The sequence below is a fragment of the Carcharhinus amblyrhynchos genome, chromosome 17 (assembly GCF_965287045.1).
Source record: "Carcharhinus amblyrhynchos chromosome 17, sCarAmb.v2.hapA, whole genome shotgun sequence".
NCBI lineage: Eukaryota > Metazoa > Chordata > Chondrichthyes > Carcharhiniformes > Carcharhinidae > Carcharhinus > Carcharhinus amblyrhynchos.
Window position 1 is genome coordinate 2,741,568 of NC_137340.1, and position 21,554 is coordinate 2,763,121.

At 45.8% G+C, this 21,554-nt stretch overlaps 1 protein-coding gene across 1 annotated transcript in view; it reads right to left on the minus strand.

Moving 5' to 3' along the window:
• pkd2l1 (polycystic kidney disease 2-like 1) overlaps positions 1-21,554 on the minus strand; it is a 118,137-nt gene that overhangs the window by 15,200 nt on the left and 81,383 nt on the right. The window contains exons 8-12 of the mRNA XM_080206024.1: positions 17,635-17,863; positions 14,224-14,394; positions 11,886-12,067; positions 7,154-7,274; positions 5,220-5,318 (exon numbers count right to left, since the gene is read on the minus strand). Coding sequence (XP_080062150.1) covers positions 5,220-5,318; positions 7,154-7,274; positions 11,886-12,067; positions 14,224-14,394; positions 17,635-17,863 — 802 coding nt within the window. The remainder of the gene's footprint in view (positions 1-5,219; positions 5,319-7,153; positions 7,275-11,885; positions 12,068-14,223; positions 14,395-17,634; positions 17,864-21,554) is intronic.

The following is a 21,554-nucleotide window of genomic DNA, read 5'->3' on the forward strand; positions in this document are numbered from 1 at the left end:
CTCCCTGCTTTTATATTCAATCCCCCTCGCTATAAAGGCCAGCATCCCATTCGCCTTCCTGACCACCTGCTGCACCTGCAGACTGGGTTCTTGCGATTCATGCACAAGGACCCCCAGGTCCCTCTGCACCGTAGCATGCTGCAGCTTTTCACCTTTTAAATAATAATCCCTCCTATTACTTCTACCAAAGTGGATAACCTCACATTTGCTAACATTATACTCCATCTGCCAGGTCCTCGCCCACTCACTCAGCCTATCCAGATCCCTCTGCAGACTTTCCACACCCTCCACGCAATTTGCTTTTCCACTCACCTTCGTGTCATCTGCAAATTTCGTCACCCTACACTCAGCTCCCTCCTCCAGATCATCTATATAAATGGTAAATAGCTGAGGCCCCAGCACCGATCCCTGCGGCACTCCACTAGTCACCAACTGCCAATCCGAATAGCACCCATTGATACCAACTCTCTGCTTCCTATTAGACAACCAATCCTCTATCCACGCTAACACCCTACCCCCAACTCCATGCCCCCTAACCTTCTGAAGCAACCTTTTGTGAGGCACCTTATCAAACACCTTTTGGAAATCTAAAAACACCACATCCACCGGTTCCCCTCTGTCTACCGCACTAGTCACATCCTCATAGAAATCCAATAAATTTGTTAAACATGACTTCCCCTTAACGAATCTGTGCTGCGTCTGCTCGATCAAACCATTCTTTTCTAGGTACCCCTCTATTAGGTCTCCCCTCATCCTCTGTCTTTCCAGGGAGAACAACCCCAATTTGCCCAATCTCTCCTTGTAGCTAAGACCCTCCGTACCAGGCAACATCCTGGTAAACCTCTTCTGTACTCTCTCCAAAGCCTCCACGTCCTCCCGGTAGTGTGACGACCAGAACTGGACGCAGTACTCCAAATGTGGCCTAACCAACGTTCTATATAACTACAACATCGTATGCCAACTTTTATACTCTATGCCCTGTCCAATAAAGGCAATAATGAATCATAAATGTTCATAAACTCCTGTGAAGAATATTATTACAGGATATTATTATTCCATAGCACTGTGGCTGGTCACTTGCAGCTAATTTTATCAATCAAATCAGATGAGTTTTCCACTGGAAATCATGGCCTTACTCTCAGATACAGGGATAGTTTGTGTTTACAAAAGTAATATTCACAGAAGCACAAATATAAACCAACCCAGAATTTGGATTTATTTCGTAGAACTCTACAGTGCAGAAAGAGGCCATTCGGCTCATCGAGTCTGTACCGAACACAATCCCACCCAGGCCCTACCCCCATATCCCTACATATTATACCCACTAATCCCTCTACATCCCGGGACACTAAGGGGCAATTTCTTAGCATCAACCCAACCCTCACATCTTTGGACTGTGGGAGGAAACTGGAGCACCCGGAGGAAACCTATGCAGACACGAGGCGAACATGCAAACTCCACACAGACAGTGACCTGAGCCGGGAATCGAACCCAGGAGCTGTGAAGCACTAGTGCTAACCACTGTGATACCGTGCTGCCCATATTTGAAAGGATGTTGGACAAAAGACAGATTTTAATCAGAATTATACAGCAAATAGTTTGCGACCAATAGTTTGCAAACTGTAGTAACCTGGCAAAAAGTGCCCAGTGGAGACTCGAGGTTGGGTGTTGTAGCCCTGCCTATAAACTCCACTCTCCCTCAGCTGGCAAAGAGAAGACCAGTGATTCTTACTGGATTTACGCAGGAATCTACACGAGGAGCCTGTGTTCTTTGTTTTATGGAGGGGAGCCTCCCGGTGGCATTCCCAGGCATCCGCTGCTCTTGTCCTAGGTGGCAGTGGTCATGTGTTTGGAAGGTGCTGCCTAAGGAGCTGTGGTGAGTTGCTACTTCCCTGAAAGAGCATTAAGGAACCAGATGGATTCTTATCAATAATCCATTCGTTTCATGGCCTTTATTAATTGACTGAGTTTAAATTTCCCTGTTGCTGCGCTGGGTTTTGAACTCATGGTGCTTGGGTCTGGCACCTCTCCTTTACTTGTCCACTGACATTCTGACTGTTTGCCCCATCCTGCTGCTACATTCATGCGCCAACTTTCCACAACAGCAAGAGATTTATTTTAATAATCTAATTACTTCCTACACAACAGGATAGTGAGTAGAGTTGATCAAAATGATTTGCAAAGAGTTTCTCATGAATTGGAAAGAACCATTGAGGGAAATGTATGGTGTAGTTTTTAACACTACAAGTGATTGGGTTTGGGGGCAAACAGGAATTAAACATTTCCCAATATCAAACCCATCTCAACTGCCCAAATAGAGTTTTATTGGACATGGGTGACCAAGCAGACAATATCCAAATCCTGGACAATATCCAAATCCTGGACAATATCCAGGCTTTGGCTGATAAGTGGCAGTAATATTGCCTGGCATTTGTGTGGCACCAATGACTATCTCCAGCAAGAGAGAATCTAATCACAATCCCTTGAAGTTCAATGGCATTACCATTACTGAACCCCCACCATCATTACCCTGTGAGTTACCACTGTGATGTGGGTATGCCGGCGTTGGACTGGCGTAAACACAGTAAAAAGTCTGACAACACCAGATTTTAGTCCAACCTATTTATTTGATAATATACTCGCAAACTTTCGGGGTTAGCCCCTTCATCAGGTGAATGGAGAGTTCTGGCCTCAGACAGAGCATATAAAGCACAGACAGTTTAGAGATTACTGATTAGAATGCGAATCCTTACACCTAACCTGCTGTTCAAGACCTGAAGTGGCTGATAATGTGAGTGGAAGGAGCACTGATCACAGGTTAAAGAGATGTGTATTGTCTCCAGACAGTACAGTAAGTGAGGTTTTACAGTAAGTGAGGTACTGTCTGGAGACAATACACATCTCTTTAACCTGTGATCAGTGCTCCTTCCACTCACATTATCAGCCACTTCAGGTCTTGAACAGCAGGTTAGGTGTAAAGATTCACATTCTAATCAGTAATCTCTAAACTGTCTGTGCTTTATACGCTCTGTCTGAGGCCAGAACTCTCCATTCACCTGACGAAGGGGCTAACCCCGAAAGCTTGTGAGTATATTATCAAATAAATAGGTTGGACTAAAACCTGGTGTTGTCAGACTTTTTACTGTAGTTACCACTGTGGCCAAATGGGCCATCTAAAATGGCGATTTGTAAAGCACTCTGGGACAAATGGGCAAGAACTAAACCGACAGGCTGCTGTTTAAAGAGAGACACAAACAGGCTGCAACCCGAACGAGTGAGTAAACAGGATATGGGTTATCTCCAGGATGAGAGAGACTATGTGGTCACACTGGGTGGTGTACCAGACATAAGAGCACTGTGAATCTTTATTTAGGAGGGAGGTATGTGACCTATGTGCCTCCGGCAGCTAGACATGGCTGCTGGTGACACACGTAGAGATCAGTGTGGTAGCACCTGATTGGACTCATCGATCAGACAGATCAAATCCTGATCAATTGATCGGCAATGGCCAAAAGGGGTGTAAAACCAAACTGGGTATAAAGGGTGCTGCACAACCAAGAATCAATCAACCTCTCTCTCTCTGACCCCACGAACGAGCTAGAACAATGGAGACCATCGCCAACGACGACCAGCACGAGGAGAGCCACCACATCCGAGAAGGAAGGAAGACCAGAGCCAGAGTGCCAGACCAGACCACACAGATGACTACCACCAAGCGCACAGATAAAGGCCAATATCTACTTGGGTATTTGCCTGTCACACAAAGTCAAGTCAAGGTCTTGTATTGGACTTGAACTTTAGTATTTTCCTGTAAGATAACTTATTGTTGGTCAGGTGAACGATTTTGATTGTGTGGGTTTAAATAAATATTGCTTGTACTAACGTCTACTTGTAGTTATTTGTCCACCGTATTTGACAGCTCAGTGACTATCACTGTTTGCTGTGCAGACACATGGATTTGGGCCGGTGTCTGTGGGAGTTTGCGCATTCTCCCCGTGCTTGCGTGGGTTTTCTCCGGGTGCTCCAGTTTCCTCCCACACCCCAAAGATGTGCTGTTAGGCTGATTGGCAGGAATAAATTGTCCCTAAATTAGTTTCCCTCAATGTGGAATGCCGTAAGCATAGATAAGGGTCATGGGTGGAGGGGGGATTGGTAATGTTAAAATGGCGGCGTGGGCTCGTTGGGCTGAAGGGCCTGTTTCCCGGGCTGATTTTGTTCTTTGTATAAGGGTTAAAACAGACTGTGCGGCAGGCAACAAACATTGACCAGAAACTGAACTGGACGAACCATATAAATACTGTGTCTACAACAGCAGACAAGAGGCTGACAATCCTGCAGCAAGTAACTCACCTCCTGACTCCCACCTGTCCACTATCTACAAAACGCAAGTCAGGAGTGTGATGGACCACTCTCCACTTGTTCAGATGAGTGCAGCTCTGATAACACTCAAGAAACTTGACATCACCTTTGACGAAGAAGCCTATTTTATTGGCATCCCTTCCACAAGCATCCATCACCAACACACAGTGGCAGCATATGTACCATCTACAAGATGCAGGAACTCACCCAAGGTTCCTTAGACAGCACCTTCCAAACCCACAAGGGCAGCAGACACCTGGGAACACCACCAAGGGGTTCCTCTCCAAGTCACTTACCATCTTAACTGGGAACTATGTCACTGGGTCAAAATCCTGCAACTCCCTCCCTAACAGATGTACCTGTATCACAAGGACTGCAGCGTTTCAAGAAGGCAGCTAACCATCTCCTTAAGGGCAACTAGTGATGGACAATGAATGCTAGCCCAGCCTGCAGTGCCCAGAGCACACAGAATACTACAGCACAAACAGGCCCTTCAGCCCACAAGTTGCGCCGATCCTATCCCTACCTACCAGGCCTATCTATATCCCCCAATCCCATTAAATCCCATGTACTCATCCAGAAGTCTCTTAAAAGACCCCAGCGAGTTCGCCTCCACCACCACTGACGGCAGCCGATTCCATTCACTCACCACCCTCTGAGTGAAAAACTTACCCCCCGACATCTCCTCTGTACCTGCTCCCCAGCACCTTAACCCGAATAAAGAATTTTAAAAATCTTCCCTCAGGAGAGAAATAATTGCCTGAGATCTTTTGAAGGAGGATACACGCTCCCATTCCTACATGATTTGAATTTCGTATTTGTGTTGACCAGGTTTCCTGGGGAGTCCAGCACACCTGTACCTGTTTAATGAAGTCTGTAATCTGGAGTTCATTTTTCTGAACGGAGAGATCGGCTTTCACCTCGGAGTAGGTATCGTTTATAATAGCCAGGAACATATTCTGAAAGAGAGAAGAAAAATTAGCTCGGATAACTGAATCAAACTAAATCTCAGATTTCTGCTTGTAAATAGTGGATTTTGTTTCGAGAAAAATGTTGCATTTACAATGGAAAGAGGTTACTAAATCAAATCATTGTTAATTTGGAGTGAGTGGGTTTTGATCCGGATGGAAATGGACGCAATTCCCACTTCCAACCACTCTGGAAAAACTCCTCCTCGCTCCCACTGTCTGCTTTCTCCCTCTTTATCAACATTTAATTCCATCTTCTATCTCCCATCCTCCTAAATCTTTACCTCTCACTGTCCAGTGTATGTGGTACCTTATTAAATACCTTCCGTAGGTTCCATCCATTGCATTATATTCACTGCGTATTTCCTATTACCATGTGTGTTAGTTCCTCATACAATGCCAAGGTTTGTCCAGTGTGCTTTGGAAATCTATGCTCTCTATTCCTCTCTGTTTTCTCTTTAACTAGGTATTTGTCAATCTTCATCCTTAATTGAAACTTTTCCTGACTGCAGGCCTGCAATTACCGGTAGCACAGTGGTTAGCACTGCTGCTTTACAGCTCCAGGGTCCTGGGTTCGATTCCCGGCTCGGGTCACTGTCTGTGCGAAGCCTCCTTGTGTCTGTGTGGGTTTCCTCCAGGCGCTCCAGTTTCCTCCCACAGTCCAGAGATGTGCTGGTTAGGTTGATTGGCCGTGCTAAAATTGCCCTCAGTGTCCTGAGATGTGAAGTTAGAGGGATTAGTGGGTAAAATATCTAGGGATATAGGGGTAGGGCCTGGGTGGGATTGTGGTTGGTGCAGACTTGATGGGCTGAATGGCCTCTTCCTGCACTGTAGGATTTCTACTGGAATTTTAACTAGGAAGTGAGAGTGATGGGAGTTTGCACATTCTCCCTGTCTCTGTGTGGGTTTCCACCGGGTGCTCTGGTTTCTTCCCGCACTCCAAAGAGGTGTGAGATAGGTGGATCGGCCACACATGTCAGGAGGATTAGCTGGGTAAATATATGGAGCAATGGGATAGAGCCTGGGTGGAATTGTTGCAGGCTCAATGGGCCAAATGGCCTCCTTCTGCACCATAGGGTTCTACATCAAGGCCCACCCATTAAAATTTATCTTACGCCTCTTGACTTCCTATTCTAAGGATCTGGTATAACCGTCTCAATTGGAGGTAACTTTTGGGAATCAGAGGTAACAGCCTCCAGCGGACAATTGGTTTCAGAGATGAGTGTAACTGGGAGGAATGTGAAGCTTAGTAGAGGGAGGGATGTTAATCCCAAGGATTCCTTGTGGATTTTGGAAGATCATTCCTACTGCTCTTGATCCATGAGGAAAGTTTTAAAAATGCAAAAGTTCTGGGTGTCTTAGAGCCCTGTTCTTGGCAATGAAGTAGGTACCACTCAAACCTCCCTCCAGACTCCCTCCAACACTGGGGCCCAACCTGTATAGAGGGGTTTGTCGGACGGGGTGGGGAGAGGGAGAAGTGCCCTCATCACCAGCATTTCAGTCAAGTGTCTCACTCCATTTTAACACTGAGGCATAGATTTCGAAAGCCTCTGTTGGTTTTCTGTCTCTTATCCCAGAACGTCTCTTGTTGGACATTGGATTTTGTCTTTCTTACAATCGGAATATCTGAAGAGAGTGATTTTTATTATCCAAATGTCACTCATCTCGCCCTTTTTACTCATTTTATAAATTCAGCTGTTTTCTGTGATTTACTCCCTTATAAAGACTTGTGCCTTTTTTTTGACAATGGAGGGAAATGTAACAATGTTTATTCCCTCGGGACCTGCGGCTCACTTCCCGGGAGTTCAGCATGAGGTGCAACTTACCAGCAGAACAAAGAAGACAAAGAAAACATAGGTGACAAAATAAATCGGACCCAGGATTCTGTTGGCATTGTCTATTTCATCAAAGTTGAAGTCCCCAAGGATTATTCGAAACTGAGTGAAGCTGGAAAGAAATTGAGGCAAATCAGTGTTCACTTAGTAGGCGGTGAGCGCTCTCAGGGACCAGACCACACAATCTGTACCCTGAGTGCCAGCCCTGAGCAAATCCAAAAAGAGTCTCTTCAACAAGATGCAGAAATAGATTTTTTTGCATAACTAACTAGCTAATTTCAGTATGAAGGTAAATATTCCAAAATCAGAACCTTAATTCACAACTAAAATGATAATATATTGTGTCATATTCACCGCAATTATTGCTCATGTCCCGCAATTTATTTTATATTTGAACTTTGTTTAGAGTGTCGAATTTTGCCACTGTAGTGTCACTGAATGAAATATTTTATATTAGTTAGTTTCACCCGTAAATATATTTGTTTAATTTTTTTTTAATCTAAAGCACAGAATTTAGAAAGATTTCAATTTAACAATCACCTAAATCCCTCCCTAGGAATATTCTGTAAACCAAGCACTCTTTCTCAACATTAAATTACTCTCTACGTTATGAGGTTCCTTCACACGCTTTGTGCAAATGTTTGTAACATGGGATGTGGGTGCCGCTGGCTAGGTCAGTATTTATTGCCCATTCTTGAGGGCAATGAAGAGCCAGCCATATTGTTGTGGGTCTGGAGTCACATGTATCCATTCCTGCTGCGGGGAAGAATTCCGACTATCTCCCAACGCATCTACAACTGCACTTCCAAAACCCCAACTCTCTAGTCTTCGTCTCTTCATTCGCCACTCTCTCACCACCCCCCCCACACCCCCCCGTGCTCGCTGACCCAACGATATATCCGGAACGATTGATTTACTATCCACACTTCTTCTCCTCCTCCTCCTCCTTGCCCTAGTTCCCATTGCTTTGTGTCTCGTTGGTCTTTTTTCCTGGTTTGAGAGACATTTCAGCTCCCTCATCGCTGCCGATAGGAAGGGTTTCTCAGACACTAGGTTCTGCCGTCCACCATCACAACTGCCTTCACTACACCAATCACCAGTAAGACTTCCTCTCTACCACTAAAGTGGTTCGCTAGGCCAGGATTGTGCTGCAATGTACAAATAACCTCTGGATTGGATTCCAATATCTCCTCAAATATCTCTCTCTCTCTCGATTCCTTCACCCTCACCTCCAACAATAAGTATAAAAACTCCTAAATTTCTTTCTCAAGAAGATCAATATCATCCAATCAATTATGTCCCTCTCTTCCACTAGCCAGTTGCACAAATCCTCCCCTCCCATCCTAGCCCATTCCTCACACCTTTCTCTAACTTCTCTCCTTCTCTGAGCTCATATCCTACCATGTTTCTCACCCCCTCCTCTATCGATCCAATGCCAACGTTGCTGATCACACAATATCTCCCCCAGCTCCCAATTTAGCCCGTATTGTTAATAGTTCTCTGGCTTCAGGTGCTGCTCCTCCTTGCTTTAAATCGTCCATCATTACACCTCTCCTCAAAAAAAAAATCCAATCCCACTCCTAATCCCAGCATCCTTGCAGGCTAGTTTTCCATCTCTCACCTTCATTTTCCTCTCCAAAGTCCTCGAATGTATTCTCACCTCCAAAATTCAACTGTTCCCATAATTCCATGTTGGAATCCCTCCAATGTGGCACTACGCCGGGTACCAAAACCATTCTGGTCAAAGTCAGAAATGATATCCAATGTGACCACAATAAAGGGAAAGGATTCCTTCCTTGTCCTTCTTGATCTGGTGCCATTCCCCACAACACATCCACGGAATCCCTATAGTCCATAAGGAGGTTATTTGACCTGTTGAGTCTGCACCAACTCTCTGAAAAAGCATCTTTCCCAGGTCCACAGCCCTCTATCCCCATAATCCTGCACATTTACCATTTTTTAAGCGCTCTAACCCACACGTCTTAGGACACTAGGGGGCAACTTAGCATGGCCAACCCACCCACCATCTCCACCACGTCTGGCTGCTCCGGTCTCGTCTCTCTGATCATTGCCAGAGAATCTGAATTCTCTTCCATCTCTCACACCTCTAGAGTCCCACAAGGATCTAACCCTCACCTCCTCCTACACCCTCACCTGCTGCCTCAATGGCACCATCTGGAAGCGCGGAATTAGATTTCAAATGTGCATCCTTGTTTTCAATCCCTCCAAGCCTACTCCTCCTATCAGTAATCTCCTCCAGCCCTACAAGCCATTGAATTATTCACTCTCATTCAATTCTGGCCTCTAAACAGCCCAGGTTCTAATTTCTTCACCATTGGTGCCTCCAGCCCTTCACTTCCCTTGGCCCTAAGCTCAGGAACTCACTCCCCACGCCTCTCCCCTTTACTCCCTCCCTTTAAAACACTTCTTAAAACCTCCTTCTTTGACTAAGCTTTGGTTACTGACCCAATATTTTCACCTGGATCATTTGTAATGCTCCTCTGAGGTGCCTGGGATGTTTCATTGCGGTAAAAGGTACTTTATAAAGTTAAGCTGCTGCTGTTACATTTGCCAATCCATCGATACCACTCTAGAATCCAGAGAATTTTGGAAGGTCATCACCAAGTCATCTGGGAGCTCTGCAGAGACATCTAATCGTCAGCTTTGACCCATTCATTGTTGCAGTACTTTGTCGTTACGATATTAATTATTTGAAGTTCCTCACTCTTATTAGACCTTTGGAGTAAGATGATTTTTGCTTTGTTTTTTGCCTTCTACAATGGAACATAAGAAATAGGAATAGATACAGGCCTGCGTAACTGGTCACCTATCTCAATACCATTCTCCTGCACTAACCCTGTATCCCTGAGGTTTTTAGTATGTAGAAATCTACCAATCTCACTCTTGAACATACTCAATAACTGAGTCCCCACGGTCTCTGGGACTGAGAATTCCACCACACTCTGAGCAAAGAAATTCCTCCTCATCTCACCCGCCCCTCATTCTGAGGACGTGTCCCCATTTCTAGATTATGTTCTAGACTATGTTCTAGATTATGTTCTAGATTATGTTCTAGATTATGTTCTAGATTATGTTCTCTCAGCCAGGGAAACATTCCCCCCCTCACTCCGTATCTACCCTGTCAAACCCTGGAAGAGATTTGTATTTGAATGAGATCATTCTTCTAAACTCCAGAGAATAAAATCCCCGTCTATTTAATCTTTCCTTATCAGACTATCCCTCTATTCCAGGAATTAGTTTGGCCGACCTTTTTTGAACTGCCCCCATCACAAGTATATCTTTCTTTACGGAGACCAGAACAGCACACAGCACCCCAGGTATAGTCTCACCGAGCCTCTGTATAATTGCAGTAAGATATCTTTACTCCTGTATCCAAATCCTCTTGTAATAAACACTAATGTACAATTTGTCTTAATTTCTTCCTGTACATACTGTGTACAGGAGTCATGAACAAAGGCACCCAAAAGCTTTCAAAGTTTAACATTTGCTGGTCTCATGGTTTAAGAAATATTCTGTATCTCTGTTTCTCTTACCAAAGTGGATACTTCACATTTGTCCACACGGTATTCCATCTCACCAATTTTTGCCTACTCGCTCAGCCTATCCTAAACCCTTTGAAGGGTCTTTACATTCTCCTGAAAACTCTCTCTTTCGCCTAGTTTTGGGTCATGTGCAAATCTGGAAAAATTACATTGACTCCCCACGTCCAAATGGTTTAAATTGTGAAAAGCTGGGCACCAAGAACTGATCCTAGAATCTCTACAGTGCAGAAGGAGCCATTCAGCCCATCAGGTCTGCACAAACAACAATCCCACCCAGGCCCTATCCCAGTAAACACACACATTTACCCCGCTAATCCTTCTAACCTACACATCCCGTACCCCATTAGTCACAGCCTGGCAACACGGAAATGGCCCATTTATTCCTACTCTCTGTTTTCTGACCATTAATCAGTTGTCAATCTGTACCAGTATATTTTTCCCTCAATCCTATGAGCTATAGTTTTGTTTTCAAACCTCTTGTGTGGGATCTTCTCAAAAGATTTCTAAAAATCTAAACAGGCCACATCTACTGGTTCACCTTTTATCTATTTCGAAAGTTATATCCTCAAAATACTCCAAATCCACCTTGACACTGCCCAATCCTATCAGTATTTTATAAGTGTCCTGTTATCACTGATTTTAACATTTTCCCCACAACTGGCGTCAAGCTAACAGCTCTGCAGTTCTCCATTTTCTCTCTCCTTCCCTTCCTCAACAGTAGGGTGCACAGTGGTTAGCACTGCTGCCTCCCAGTGCCAGGGACCCAGGTTCAATTCCTGGCTTGGTCTGTGTGGACTCTACATGTTCTCCCCATGTCTGCTTGGGTTTCCTCCAGGTGCTCTGGTTTCCTCCCACAATCCAAAAGGTGTGCCGGTTAGATGGATTGGCCGTGCTAAATTCTCCCTCAGTGTACCCGAACAGATGCAGGAATGTGGCGACTAGGGGATTTTCGCAGTAACTTCATTGCTGTGTTAATGTAAGCCTCTTTGTGACTAATAAATAAACTGTAAAAACTTTAACATTTGCCACCTCCCCAGGGAGAACTGGCCTGACAGCACAGAAAGAGCAGAAACTATAAACTGACTGATGTGATTTCTGATTTATGTAACAATAGTTGTCATTCTAATCGTACAAATGAACAGAAATTTAAGCGGACTCACATGCATTTGAGGAAAGTGCTAAAATTCGCCACTTGGGTTCCAAACAGAAGATATCCCAACTGAGCGTAGGCAAAGAAAACAATGAAGAACATAACCGCAAAGCCAAGGATGTCTTTTGCACATCGCGCCAAAGTGGAAGATAACTGGGTCATTGTCTTATTGAAGCTAATGTATTTGAAGATCTGAGTTAAAAAAGAGAAACATGAACAGAGTAAACATTAAGAAAAGATTCATGCACAACCTCATAACGGAATAATTAATAGAACATTACAGGCCCTTCAGCCCTCGATGTTGCGCTGACCAGTGGAACCAATCTAATGACCCTCTAACCTAAACTATTCCAATGTTATCCATATGCCTATCCACTGACCATTTGAACGCCCTTAAAGTTGGCGAGTCCACAACTGCTGCAGGCAGGGCATTCCACACCCTTACTACCCTCTGAGTAAAGAACCTACCTCTGACATCCGTCCTATAATTACCACCCCCTCAATTTAAAGCTATGTCCCCTCGTGTTAGCCATCACCATCCGAGGAAAAAGGCTCTCACTGTCCACCCTATCTAATCCTCTGATCATCTTGTATGCCTCAATTAGGTCACCTCTTAACCTTCTTCTCTCTAATGAAAACAACCTCAAGTCCCTCAGCCTTTCCTCATAAGACCTTCCCACCATACCAGGCAACATCCTGGTAAACTTCCTCTACACCCGTTCCAATGCCTCCACATCTTTCTTATAATGCGGCGACCAGAACTGTATCAGAAATGAAGCAGATCAGTGGACACACACTGCTGGAAGAACTCAAGATTGGACTACCCCAGGGAGGAGAATATAGAACATGGAAAAACTACAGCACAAACAGGCCCTTCGGCCCACAAGTTGCGCTGAACATATCTCTTCCAGCATGCGACGGTGCAGAGGGACCTGGGCGTCCTTGTGCATGAGTCACAAAAACCCAGCCTGCAGGTGCACCAGGTGCTCAGGAAGGCAAGTGGGATGCTGGCCTTCATAGCGAGGGGGATTGAATATAAAAGTAGGGAGGTCTTGCTGCGGCTGTATAGGGCATTGGTGAGGCCGCAGCTGGAGTACTGTGTGCAGTTTTGGTTGCTGCACTTACGCAAGGATATTTTGGCCTTGGAGGGAGTGCAGAGGTGGTTTACTAGGCTGATACCGGAGTTGAGGGGGTTGAACTATGAGGAGAGGCTGAATAAACTAGGCTTGTACTCATTAGAGTTTAGAGGAATGAGGGGAGATCTCATTGAGACATATAAGATGATGAATGGGATGGATAGGATAGAGGTGGAGAGACTCTTCCCGCTCAGAAAGGACAGTAGGACTAGGGGGCACAGCCTCAAGATAAAGGGGGGGCGGTTTAGAACGGAGTTGAGGAGGAACTTCTTCACTCAAAGGGTGGTGAATCCCTGGAATTCTCTGCCCGTTGAAGTGGTGGAGGCTGCCTCGCTAAATATTTTTAAGACATGGGTTGATGGGTTTTTGATAGGCGAGGGGATTAAGGGTTATGGGGAGAGGGCGGGAATGTGGAACTGAGACACGGCAGATCAGCCATGATCTTATTGAATGGCGGGGCAGACTCGATGGGCTGAATGGCCTTTCTATGTACTGTAGGGTTCTATGATTCTATGGTACAACGCTCTTATGCAGCAAGTAGCAATGACCTGCGACTCACTCACCATCGAAGTGGTGGAAGATAAGCAATCAATGATGTCAAAGAGGAATTTGAAGGCCATTTGGATAATATCTACTTTCAGAGCTGTGGAGATTGAGCAAGGGAGCGGGATGGAGTGGATTGCTCCACAGGGAACCAGCAGGAAATCCACGATTCTGTCTAGTCATCCATGTCCTGTTTGGAAGAATTTGCTGGCCGTGAGTTAGTGGCAGAATTTGCCCAGAAAAATGACCCGGTTTCAACAGAAATAAATAGAACGTAAAATCATAGAACCCTACAGCGTAGAAAGACATCGAGTCTGCTCCGAACACAATCCCACTCAGGCCCTACCCCAATTCCCTACATATTATACCCACTAATCCCTCTAACCTACACATCCCTGGACACTAAGGGACAATTTCTTAGCACGGCCAATCAACCTAACCCGCACATCTTTGGACTGTGGGAGGAAACCCACGCAGACACGAGGAGAATGTGCAAACTCCACACAGACAGTGACCCCGAGCCGGGAATCGAACACAGGACCCTGGAGCTGTGAAGCAGCAGTGCTAACCCCACTGTGCTACCGTGCCGCCCCTGACAAATTCCGGGTGAAATTTGAAAGGCACTATTTCTTATTCGTTTCTGATGAATTACGAATAGGAGGTTGTTACCTTGATCCAAGCGAAAAACAAGTTGACAGCGTTCATGTTGTTGTACTGCGTTTGCCAAAAGGCCAAGAACTCAAAGTCAGCGTAGGATTCGGGATCTGTCAGCAATGCTCCCATCAGTATGTTCACCTTAATCGTACGGAAAACATGGAAGCCAATAGACAGCAAGGAGAGCTGCAAGAGAAACCGGGAAAATTGGCATTTTGTTCACGACAATCCAAACATCTGGCAAACTTGAACAGAAAATAATATTTAGAATTGATGTAAATTCTGGAACGAGGGGACTTTATAACCCCCCAGCCCCCCACTCCCCACTGTCTGGTGGGATTTTCACACTTGCTAAAGTCAAACAGCTCATTGCATTACCGGTAGCACAGTGGGTTAGCACTGCTACTTCACAGCTCCAGGGACCTGGGTTCGATTCCTGGCTCGGGGTCACTGTCTGTGTTGGAGTTTGCACATTCTCCTCGTGTCTGCGTGGGTTTCCTCCGGGTGCTCCGGTTTCCTCCCACAGTCCAAAGATGTGTGGGTTAGGTTGATTGGCTGTGCTAAAAAATTGCCCCTTAGTGTCCAGGGATGTGTAGGTTAGAGGGATTAGCGGGTATAATATGTAGGGATATGGGGGTAGGGCCTGGGTGGGATTGTGTTCGGTGCAGACTCGATGGGCCTCTTTCGGCACTGTAGGGGTTCTATGATTACCCCAGTGGGACAGGGGCTGTAAAATGCTGCCCCTGTGCCAAATAATTGGCAGTTTATTTCTATGACAGTGGCAAACAGTACATTTACTACTAATTTCCTTCACATTAATCCACTTTACATCTGCTGTACTGTAAATAGTTAAATTGACTTCAGAGATATAACATTGATAAAACATATAACATACTACTAATGCATTGACACCATGGTTAAATTTTTACTGTCTGCATCTTTGCATTAATACATCTGTTAGATTTAATACATCAGTTATATTTGTAAACTGCACAATTCTACTTTTATAAAGTACTTGCATTTCAAAGTGACATTTCGACTGGGTGCTGCTTTTTTACAGCCAGCTTTAGTGTGGAACTAGGTACAAGTCCTGCCATTGCTCTGGGCTCCTGGGTAGAGTGGACGTGGAGAGGATATTTCCACTAGTAGGAAAAACTAGAACCAGAGACACAGCCTCAGGCTAAAGGGACGATCCTTTAAAACAGAGATGAGGAGGAATTTCTTCAGCCAGAGAGTGGGGAATCTGTGGAACTCTTTGCCGCAGAAGGCTGTGGAGGGGAGGTCACTGAGTTCTTTAAGACAGAGGTGGATAGGTTCTTGATTAGAACAAAGAATAAAGAACAACACAGCATGGGAAACAGGCCCTTCGGCCCAATAAGGGGATCAGGAGTTATGGGGAAAAGGCAGGAGAATGGAGATGAGAAAAATATCAGCCACGATTGAATGGCAGTACAGACTCGATGGGCCGAATGGCCTAATTCTGCTCCAATATCTTATGGTCTATGGTCGGCATAGGTAGCACAGAGGTTAGCACTGCTGCTTCCCAGCTCCAGGGACCTGGGCTCGATTCCCAGCTGGGATCACTGTCTGTGTGGAGTTTGCACATTCTCCTCGTGTCTGCGTGGGTTTCCTCCGGGTACTCCGGTTTCCTCCCACAGTCCGAAGATGTGGGGGTTAGGTTGATTGGCCATGCTAAGAAATTGCCCCTTAGTGTCCAGGGATGTGTAGGTTAGAGGGATTAGTGGGTAGAATATGTAGGGATATGGGGATAGGGCCTGGGTGGGATTGTGTTCGGTGCAGACTCGATGGGCTGAAGGGCCTCTTTATGCACTGTAGGGTTCGACGTTCTATGTCTCCCAACATACGAAATCTTACCAAAACATGGCAAAGTGTTGGTTCTGATGCCAACACGGTGCGATTCCCACCAAAGGTGTGTTTTCAGGCGAATCCGATGCATCATTAGTAATTTTTATATCCGTGAATTTCTCGTTACAGTTACAACACGCTCTGTCTGATTAACCTGCCCCACAGCGACTTAACCACTGCAAGCTGACTGCAGGCAACGGCAGGCAAGAAGCCTGCACTGTCCTTTCCAGAGAGGATCCTCTCTCGATGGAGTGGGGCAGATCGGAACACAGATGACCCCTGCTCCAGGAGACGGCCATCCAGCAAGATCACTAGAACATAGAACATTACAGCACAGTACAGGCCCTCGATGTTGTGCCGACCAGTGGAACCAATCTAATGACCCTCTAACCTAAACTATTCCAATGTTATCCATATGCCTATCCACTGACCATTCGAACGCTCTTAAAGTTGGCGAGTCCACAACTGCTGCAGGCAGGGCATTCCACACCCTTACTACCCTCTGAGGAAAGAACCTACTGTCCTTTAATTACCACCCCTTAATTTAAAGCTATAACTGGAACTACTCCTGCCTGGGATGGAGTGGCAGCCCTGGTCAGTGCAAATGCACTCCAGAAGAGGACACAGTCAAAGAGTGAGAAATGTTGAGGGGAATCAGAGAATTGAAAGAAACAAGGAGAAAAATGAAATGATACATAATTTCCTCCAAATCTCCATTATCCTTCTTCTGAGGGAATGAGATCCCATACTTGTAAAAGGAATGTTTGTGGCAATAATTATCTCTACTGATGGCCTAAACCTTTTTTACAGTCACCTTTAGTGTGGAACTAGATAACAAACAAAAGAACAACAAAAAAACAGCCCGGGAAACAGGCCCTTCGGCCCAACGAGCCCACGCCGCCATTTTAACATTACCAGTCCCCCCTCCACCCATGACCCTTGTCTATGCTTATGGCATTCCACATTGAGGGAAGACTAATTTAGAGGCAATTTATTACCTCCAATCAGCCCAAGAGCACATCTTTGGGGTGTGGGAGGAAACCGGAGCACCCGGAGAAAACCCATGCAAGCACGGGGAGAATGCGCAAACTCCCACAGACACCGGCCCAAATCCATGTGTCTGCACAGCAAACAGTGATACCCCTTCCTATAAAGGCTAACATACCGTAAGCAGGTTCCTGCCATTGCTCTGAATTCAGAGTCAAATCTGTTAGCAAAAATAACACCAGCTGCTCAAGCGCAAGAAATCTCTGGCAGGAACTTTAGATTTCTATCTATAACTGGGCGGCAAGAGTCGACAGCCTTTATTACAGCAAAATCCAGGTCCTCGTGTCACTCAAACCTGTTAGATTCTGGGGGCAAAGTATCAGGATGTAGCGAGACAGGGTACAGGCAAATTGACCTGGGTGGAGGCCAGAGGGGATAGGATGGTCCTTGTTCCAAACTCAAGCACAGACCCTACTCAGCACTTCATGAGGACAATTCCCTCAGTGTTTTCTAAGTAGAAGAGGTGAAGGTATGGGGAAGGGTTAAAGGGATTGTTGAAAACCTAGAACTTACCAAAATTACCACCAGGTCCAAACAGTTCCAGATACATTTGATGTATTGCAGTTTATGAATTCGCAGTTCCAATATCTCTTCCACAATATAGTACAGGATAAAGACACAGAAGACTATTTCACAGCCGAGGATAAAGTAATCCCAGTTGTTGACGTAACGGATGAGTTTCACGGTGCGAAACTGGGAGGAAGGTATCGCCCCACCTGTTGCCGGGAATTCCACAACAAGCCTTTTAACAACAAAAAAAAATCAAATAATAATAATTGAAGGACTACAGATAAATATTAATAGAAACCCTACAGTGCAGAAGGAGGCCCATCGAGTCTGCACCGAACACAATCCCACCCAAGCCCTACCCCCATATCCCTACATATTATACCCACTAATCCCTCTAACATAAGAGAACATAAGAACATAAGAAATAGGGGCCGGAGTAGGGCATCTAGCCCTTCAAGCCTGCCCCGCCATTCAATAAGATCGTGGCTGATCTGTCGTGGCTCAGTTCCACATTCCCGCCCTCTCCCCATAACCCTTAATCCCCTCGCTTATCAAAAACCCATCAACCTGCATCTTAAAAATATTTAGCGAGGCAGCCTCCACCACTTCAACGGGCAGAGAATTCCAGAGATTCACCACCCTTTGAGTGAAGAAGTTCCTCCTCAACTCCGTTCTAAACCGCCCCCCCTTTATCTTGAGGCTGTGCCCTCTAGTCCTACTGTCCTTTCTGAGTGGGAAGAGTCTCTCCACCTCTATCCTATCCATCCCATTCATCATCTTATACGTCTCAATGAGATCTCCCCTCATTCTTCTAAACTCTAACGAGTACAAGCCTAGTTTATTCAGCCTCTCCTCATAGCTCAACCCCCTCAACTCTGGTATCAGCCTAGTAAACCTCCTCTGCACTCCCTCCAAGGCCAAAATATCCTTGCGTAAGTGCGGCGACCAAAACTGCACACAGTACTCCAGCTGCGGCATCACCAATGCCCTATACAGCTGCACATCCCTGGACAATAAGGGGCAATTTCTTAGCACGGCCAATCAACCTAACCCGCACATCTTTAGACTGTGGGAAGAAACCGGAGCACCCGGAGGAAACCCACGCAGACACGAGGAGAATGTACAAACTCCACACAGACAGTGACCCGAGCCAGGAATCGAACCCAGGACCCTGGACGCTGTGAAGCAGCAGTGCTAACCTACTGTACCACCGTAATCTTCAGTAATCCCTCCACAGAAATTACAGACAAAATATTACACAAGGCACATTAAAGGTGAACAGTTACCTCTACACTGTGAGCATGTTAATATTAATCTCCGAGAGACAGGGGCAACACAGTCAATGGTGTTTGTGGGTGACGTGAATCTCTCTGCAGATAGTTCACTGAGTGCATTGGTGCAGAGTTCCAATGTGAATTATTTACCAGTTTCTGTATATAGTGTTAATTTACAGTGTGATTTAGTCAGTGGTCTTGTTGCATAAGAACGTAAGAAATAGGAGCAGGAGTAGGCCATCTAGCCCTTCGAGCCTGCCCCGCCATTCAATAAGATCATGGCTGATCTGAAGAGGATCAGTTCCACTTTCCCGCCCTCTCCCCATAACCCTTAATCCCCTTGCCTATCAGAAACCTATCTACCCATGACTTAAATATATTCAGCGAGGTAGCCTCCACCACTTCAACGGGCAGAGAATTCCAGAGATTCACCACCCTTTGAGTGAAGAAGTTCCTCCTCAACTCCGATCTAAACTGCACACCCCCTTCCCCTATTTTGAGGCTGTGCCCTCTAGTCCTGCTATCCTTTCTAAGCGGGAAGAATCTCTCTACCTCTACTCTATCCATCCCCTTCATTATCCTATATGTCTCTATAAGATCCCCCCACAGCCTCCTAAACTCCAACGATTACAGACCCAATCTATTCTGTCTCTCCTCATAGTCCAACCCCCTCATCTCCGGTATCAGCCTAGTGAACCTCCTCTGCACTCCCTCCAAGGCCAATATATCCTTGCACAAGTGCGGTGACCAAAACTGCACACAGTACTCCAGCTGCGGCCTCACCAATGCCCTATACAGCCGCAGCAAGACCTCCCTACTTTTATATTCAATCCCCCTCGCTATGAAGGCCAGCATCCCATTTGCCTTCCTGACCACCTGCAGGCTGGGTTTTTGCGACTCGTGCACAAGGACGCCCAGGTCCCTCTGCACCGTCGCCTGCTGCAGCTTTTCGCCTTTAAATAATAATCCATCCTGTCTTTCCTAATTTGGCCTTTGAAGTTGTGGATATTTTTCGGTAGGGGTCTACCTTGGCTGGGGATAAGCTATCGGCACCTTCAGTAGTTCTGGAAAAGTCCACTTCAGCTTCTGAAAATAAAGCTCGACAGGGAAAGCTGGCTGATGTGAAGGAACCAATTATCTTTGTCAACCAATTATTCTTTATCCTAGTAATTAATCTAATGAGCCCATATTAACTTAGTGAACCTTTATTCACAATAAGAAGTCTCACAACACCAGGTTAAAGTCCAACAGGTTTATTTGGCAGCACTAGCTTTCAGAGTCTCAGGTTCCTTCTTCAGGTAATTGGGAGTTGTGTTCACAATCAGGGCATATATAGTCACAAACTCAATTCACAAGATAATGGTTGGAATGTGAGTCTTTACAGGTAATCAAGTCTTAAAGATACAGATAATGTGAGTGGAGAGAGGGTTAAGCACAGGTTAAAGAGATGTGTATTGTCTCCAGACAGGGCAGTTAGTGAGATTTTGCAAACCCAGGCAAGTCACGGGGGTTACAGATAGTGCGACATGAACCCAAGATCCCGGTTGAGGCCGTCCTCATGTGTGCGGAACTTGGCTATCAGTCTCTGCTCAGCGACTCTGCGCTGTCGTGTGTTGTGAAGGCCGCCTTGGAGAATGCTTACCCGAAGATCAGAGGCTGAATGCCCGTGACTGCTAAAGTTCCCCGCCTGGAAGAGAACGCTCCTGCCTGGTGACTGTCGAGCGATGTTCATTCATCCGTTGTCATAGCGTCTGCATGGTCTCCCCAGTGTACCATGTCTGGGGACATCCTTTCTTGCAACGTATCAGGTAGACAACGTTGGCCGAGTTGCAAGAGTATTTACCGTGTACCTGGTGGATGGTATTCTCACGTGTGATGATGGTATCCATGTCGATGATCCGGCATGTCTTGCAGAGGTTGCTGTGGCAGGGTTGTGTGGTATTGTGGTCACTGTTCTCCTGAAGGCTGGGTAGTTTGCTGTGGATAATGGTCTGTTTGAGATTGTGCGGTTGTTTGAAGGCAAGAAGTAGGGGTGTGGGGACGGCCTTGGTGAGATGTTCATCTTCATCAATGACCTGTTGAAGGCTCAGGAGAAGATGTTGTAGCTTCTCCGCTCTGGGGAAGTACTGGACGTTGAATGGTACTCTGTCCACCGCGTCCCATGTTTGTCTTCTGAGGAGATCGGTGCGATTTTTCGCTGTGGCGCATCGGAACTGTCGATCGATGAGTCGAGCACCATATCCTGTTCTTATGAGAACATCTTGCAGCATCTGTAGGCGTCTGTTGCGATCCTCCTCATCTGAGCAGATACGGAGGGCTTGTCCGTAGGGGATGTCTCCTTTAACGTGTTTCGGATGGAAGCTGGAGCATTGTGAGGTTGTCCGTGGGCTTGTGGTAAAGTGAAGTGCTGAGATGACCATGCTTGAGGCTCCGAAAGCTCGTGCTGCTAAATAAACCTGTTGGGCTTTAACCTGGTGTTGTGAGACTTCTTACTGTGCTTACCCCAGTCCAACGCTGGCATCTCCACACCAACATTTATTCATCCAGTAAACCCTTGTTACGGCCCATTCCAAGGCAAGTATATCCTTCCTTCAATGGAAAGACCATTATACAATTGGAGAAAGGTAATTTGCAATTATATTCCTTTCA